The 6,223-nt window shown below is 33.2% G+C and overlaps 1 protein-coding gene across 1 annotated transcript; it reads right to left on the bottom strand.

Moving 5' to 3' along the window:
- Positions 1 to 628: 628 nt before the first annotated feature.
- On the bottom strand, positions 629 to 4,474 carry LOC108578101 (methyltransferase-like protein 7B). The gene is made up of 3 exons (XM_017941359.1): positions 4,032 to 4,474; positions 2,863 to 3,122; positions 629 to 981 (listed from the first exon to the last, which is right to left on the bottom strand). Exons 1-3 carry the CDS (start codon positions 4,306 to 4,308, stop codon positions 721 to 723), a joined length of 798 nt encoding a protein of 265 aa, XP_017796848.1. The 5' UTR covers positions 4,309 to 4,474; the 3' UTR covers positions 629 to 720.
- Positions 4,475 to 6,223: the final 1,749 nt, after the last annotated feature.

Here is a 6,223-nt window from a genome sequence, read left to right as displayed (position 1 = left end):
ATTGACTTAAGGGACTAATTTGATAGTGGGAATATCATCTGTAGTTTACAGTATTTTCTATTACTTTATTATTTTAACATTTTCCATGAATCTCAATTAATAATTACATAGCAATACACCTTCTACTTTGAAAAAAATATAGAAACAAAAATGTAATTTTTCATATTCAAGGAAATTTTAAGACCATAAAAATATAGCTTACTGAATTTGTCATAAATGCTCTATAATACTATGTAGAAAAACATAGGCCTTATGGAAAAAATATTCAAATACCCTTTGAAAAGATGTTCTATTTACTTATACATAAGTAGTAAATATCCTTTTGAATCAAATAATTCTATCAAAGACAATTTTCCTTACTCTTATGAGCAATGGTGATATTTTATGTGCAAGAGATAAACAGACCAGACTGCACTGTATAACAAAATAAAAACTGTACTTGAGATAATAAGTTCAATAATAATGACATATTCATAAACTTTCGTTCTATTTTTTTTGTACAGGACTTATTCGTAAATAGATAATTTTACCTTTTGTATATATAATTTTTTAATTGTTTTTAAGGAATGGAATCTAAGTGTATTTTCTGTTAAAAGTTTAACCGAGGATGTTATTTAGGTGTGCCCGTTACCGAAAGTTGGTGTTGGTCTAAGTGTAAATGCAGTTGGTAATTTTAAATCGATCTGTCATAGAAGAAGGTTACCATGTTTTCTTAATTAATTACCGAACTGCCATACCTAATATGTGTTGTTTTGAAAGAATCAGATGAAAAGGTTGAGACACGTCACCACCAAGAGTAAATGTATCCCATGTAATGTGATTAAAGCCAGTGTTTTTAATATCCTCAATAGGATTAATGTTCAAACAGCAACCACCAAAAAGTGACGGCCATATTCCTGTTTGCGATAGTATTTTTTGTATCCATCGTATGAAGGTTCCTTCATTTTCAGGTATGTGTTCTATGAACAAATATTGACCACCCTAAAACAAATAATAATTCAACTCAGGTTATTTATAAGTTTATGTATGTATGTATATAAAATTTTATCATTTAAGTTTTCTCTAATTAAAACATATTATGAATAAACTATTGGTAAATATCTTGTGTGGTATGAATAAAAAATGTGTCATAAATTTTGTTTTGTTATACTAAAGTACGTATACAAAATTTAAGATTATAAATACAGTTAACATTAATAAAAGGGTCATGGTACAGACAACGTACAGGATAGATCTTACATCTTACTGGATTTTTTGTCCGGGGTTTTGGGGCCGAGAAGACCCTTACCATTTTGGTGTCGCTATCAACGTTACCGATTCAGTATAGAATAAGATTACAACATTAGTAGTGGTTGGAATTGGAATTAAACGTAATTATGAAATTACAAATAAGAATTATTAGTAGGTGATTCATCCTATGCGCGTGTTCTCTGTCAAAAGGTCGTGAACAGTTTTAACTACTCAATCCAATATATATTTGTATCTTTATATGTGGATTTACCACAAGAGATAATTTTTTACATCTGTCCACTTTACCATCTGTGATGGTTGGTTTGAATATATTTCCTAAATTTTCCGCTCTAAAACGTAAGGGGCATAACAAAACCTCTGATTTTTTTACATAATCAGTATTTCAAAATGTGAGACACAAAATTCCATAAGGTGATTGGTCTATCCTGTACTTTGTCTGTGGTTTAATCCATCTTGCTCTACAGATAACAATATCGATTTAATACAGCAACGTTCTTCCAATGAAAATGAGTCCAAAGACGATATAAATCGGACTAATGGTAACAGTAACCAGTTTTAAAAGCACCCTGAACTGATTAATAGTGTAAATGTCACTGTAATAGCCAGAATTCTGGAAAAGTTACAATTTGAACGTAACAATCTGTGTTTCTGGATTTTTACCGATTTATATCGGTCTAACTTAAGATTTACCACTGGTACCTCTGACCTTCTGCTCTTAGGTAGGTTAAGCTTTTTTTTTTTGTAACCTAACCTAGCCTGACATTCTGCACTTAGGTAGTTACCATAGCTCAGTAGTAAATCTTAAGATTTGCCAATTAATTTCGGTAAAAGCACGAAATAAATATTGATTTCATATTTACATAAACATCGGTTAGTAAGTGTTAGGATTTCCTCATAAATTTTAACATTTACCGACGTTCAGGCTTTTACGGTAACACAGACGAATGACGAACAATGCCGAATTATCGGAATTCACCTGTACCTACTTGAAATTTTTTATCGGTATGTTAGTGCAATTTAGTATCATTCAGTGGCGGCTCGTAAGAATTTGTAGCGGCGGGGCTGTAGCAATGACAGTAAAATAGATCAATATGGATTGAAAAAATTGTATCATCGATAAAACTAAAGGTAATTATTTAGAAAGTGGACGGTTTCACCTATTTCGATGATATTTACCCTTTGAGGTCGATAGAGTCATATATGCATTCACAAAATACCACGAACGCAACCAATAAATTTACATTTTTAAGCAATAAAAATAGTGATATTAAGTAATTAAGCGAATAAGCAAAGTTAAGCAATAGAAAAGAGTGATTATGAATTCATGTATCTACGTATATTTGAGGAAAATGTAATTTTGATATAATTCACTTCGAAAAAAAAAAAGAACTGAAATAACGACCAGTATAGTATAGTAATCAGTACTTCGACATGGCACATAGTCCTCCGTCCGCAAAGGGTTAAATATGTTGCAAAAATCAACATTATAAATCACCAATATGTATAAATTAATAGATAATAAAGCAGCAAGTTTCATTTTATGCTGAAGGGGCTGCAGCCCCTGTGGACGAGCCACCCCACTGGTATCACTTAATACTCTAATTATTTTACCGGTGTTAGCACTCTGTGTATCTCTCGAAGCGTCGATTGTATGGATGTTACTGAACATAACGTTCTTGTTGTCACCACCACGTCTACACATGCCGTAGGCACTTCTTTCAGCGAACTACCGTCACCGACTATTACACGTTCAATAATGACGCGCGAAAACGGCCAGAAACGGTGTCCCGTTGTTAGATACTCTCCTAATCTCACATTTCGGTCGACGCCAATCCAACGTGTATTTTCTGGATAAAATTGTATATTTTCACCTGTAATATATACAAATGAAATAATTAATTGAAACGATAAACTTGATCAAGGCAGTGTCTATCGTAGCAAATAACAGACTAATATCTAATTTTTATTTCGCGTTTCATGAAAACTTACGTTTACTTGTCAATTCTTATTTTAATATATTTGTCATGGATGCAGTTGTGTAATATTAATGCGTACAATTGTTATTAAAATGTTTGTATAAATTTAACGTATTACTTTTAATCATATAAAATAGTAACTGCGATATTTAATAATTAAGTATGTTTATTTTCAATCATTTATGTTTCATCTAATACACAGTGCTGAACAATAGCGAATAAAAATGAAGTTTATCTTGACTTTTGGAACTAATTCCAGTACAGATCTGTAAAACCGTCTGTTTTCACACAATTTTTAAAAAATAAGTAGTATAATACGTATTTCACGATAAATATAAAAAAGAACTTGAGAGTATACTCGAGAACCAGAAGAGACCGCCTCAAAATTCAAAGCGTGTGTTACTTAGAAATATACCCTCTACAATATAAGCCACTCAGAAGCCAAAACGATTATCTCCGCTTTTCGATATTCTTCAAATTTTAGTCCCAAAGCACATGCTTGGGCTTAATTTTTCACAAATTGGACAAATTTGGTAAATTTTATTTTACGGAGTTAGTCACTTTGGCTTCTCGAGTGGCTCGTATGTGAAACGAAAAAAATGATCCGTGCTGCGTAAGCTTTTGTCCCACTTTAGCCATCGCGTCCATTATCCAAAATAGAGGTGAAAAATTAACTACCTGGCAAACTGTACACGACGTCATATCGTTCGTCGATAATTAAAAGGAAGAAGCAAACTGGGTATTTTAAAAGGGGCGTTACAGCGTTACAATTAAAAAAATCTACATATTACATTCAATGCACACCCGTCTTAACACCAATCTCAAGTAAACGTATGCAACCCATGGACTGCAATACTTTGTCACATGAAACGACATGTTCTAGCGGTTTAAACAACTGCTTTTTGTAAGCTCGAGACAATTCTGCGCACTCTACTTCGAATCCTGTTAAATACGCTTTGTAAATGCTCTTTTGTAGACTCGACCATTTTCGTAATAGTAGAATTATCACGAGGACGAGTACGGCCGATAGTAATCCATAACTTGTAATCACGTCGCGCATCCACACGTCGCTGTTGCTCATTTTCCTTCGCGCGAGAAACACTTGTTGACAATTTTCGTAATTTTTATCTTCGTTAATAAACGAGTAACAAGGTCGGATGGACTACGACGACTTAGCTTCGCTTCTGTTTCGAAACTTTTTGCAATAAACAGGCGTAGTAACTTTCGAGAAGTGTTCGAGACATGCGTACACTTCGACACGACTGGTTTCACTGAAATGGAATAAACACCGCTTGCTTAATCACACGTGATAAGATAAATATTGCAGCTATATTTTTCGAGTGGTTAATATTCCATGAAAATAAACGTTATTCTAACAAGCTTAATTGAATAGTTTGCTGAGGTTGCATTTAACGATGTTGACAGCTTTTAGATTACACCGTAGAATTCTGTCCTATTTTTCAAAATCGTTTGAGTATGTATGTAACACACTGCATTATGTTTGCACCGAATTGTTCTTTTGAAGATTTTCTTATTTGTCTACCGATCATCGCGTCTGTAATGGATACTGAATTGAGATTAATTTTAACTAAATTGACACTGGTTACGAGAGGGTTAATACGCGTACAATTATTGTTAGATAAAATATGCAAAATACATGAAAGTAACGTTACAATCTCAATTATACTACGCTATGGTATATTTATCTATGGATTACTGTTGTTTACGTGCCTGAAGAGATTCTAACGTTATTCTCTCGTGCGTTTTGCATATTTTGATATATTACAAAATAAGTGGAAGTAAATGTATTTACTACTATTTTCATCTCACCCCTTAACGTATGATTTTTCTGCTGATTACGCATCTAAGTATCAGCTATTTATTGTTTCAGTACTGTATTAGATAAGAAAAGCTGATGTATTATGGATTAATTACATTTGGTAACACTCAGTTTTATAAATTGAGGCGAAAGATAGAATGAAAATGAAGTTTTGTAACTAATACAACTGTTTTTGTCGCATTTTGACCAGATCTGTGCCACGAGTATGAGGGTTGTCATACAGCAAGGGGTCAATATTTTTTTATTTTAAAGCGAAATAAAAAATGTTTTACTGTTACATTTGAAATATTTATTTAACATTTTGTATAAGTACCTTGTATCTTACATTTATATGTCTTTCTAGATGAATAGATACATAATCTATTCATTATTATATTTTTTCTGTGTTATACAGGGTTCTGCTATTATATATTAATTATTATACTGGAAATCTAAGAATTATTAGATACCATACGCTTTGTACTCTTACAAGAGAACATCCCGAAGTGATAATCAGCGATTATCGATGAAATTTTGGTATGTGATAGATCTCAAAAAAATATTCGACGCGTATTTTTTTATATCAGCAATCGTCCACAGGGAAGGGATGAAAATCGCCTTCAAAGTCGGAAATAGTGAACATATTTAGCCTAATATTTCGAAATCTACTAAAGATAGAGAGATGGTGTAAATTGACGAAATTTATATTTCTAAAAGCCTAATTTGAAAAACGTCCAAAGGCAGTACAATTGCACTGTTCACTATTTTGAACAACCCGGTCTAAACTCTGCGTGAATTATTTTGCGACAAGCGAGGAGCATCGATGAAATGAAAAAGTATTTTTATCATTCGAGAAGTCTGGAAACTTAGGTACCGGCCACGGGTTTTGCAAAGAGATGCAAGGTAAGAAAAGAGAAAGAGAAAAGAGTGTGTGTGAGAGAGAGAGAGAGAGAGAGTGTTGAAAGTTTCACGGAAGAGAACACGATTCGTCTGGTGGAAGGAGAGGGAAAACAATGGTCTCACGTTTTTCGAAATGCCAGAAAGAGCGTACAAGTGAACAAAAGGGGAAACAGCCAGCGGGCAAAAAGAAAAACGCTCGAAACGAACATATCGGCGCAAGGGGAGCATGATTCTTTGTCACTCGAGTTTTAAGAGTGACCACAAACAAAACGGGTTC

Source organism: Habropoda laboriosa, unplaced genomic scaffold (assembly GCF_001263275.1).
Source record: "Habropoda laboriosa isolate 0110345459 unplaced genomic scaffold, ASM126327v1 scaffold1220, whole genome shotgun sequence".
NCBI classification, from domain to species: domain Eukaryota; kingdom Metazoa; phylum Arthropoda; class Insecta; order Hymenoptera; family Apidae; genus Habropoda; species Habropoda laboriosa.
This window is presented reverse-complemented; position numbering and strand designations above follow the sequence as displayed.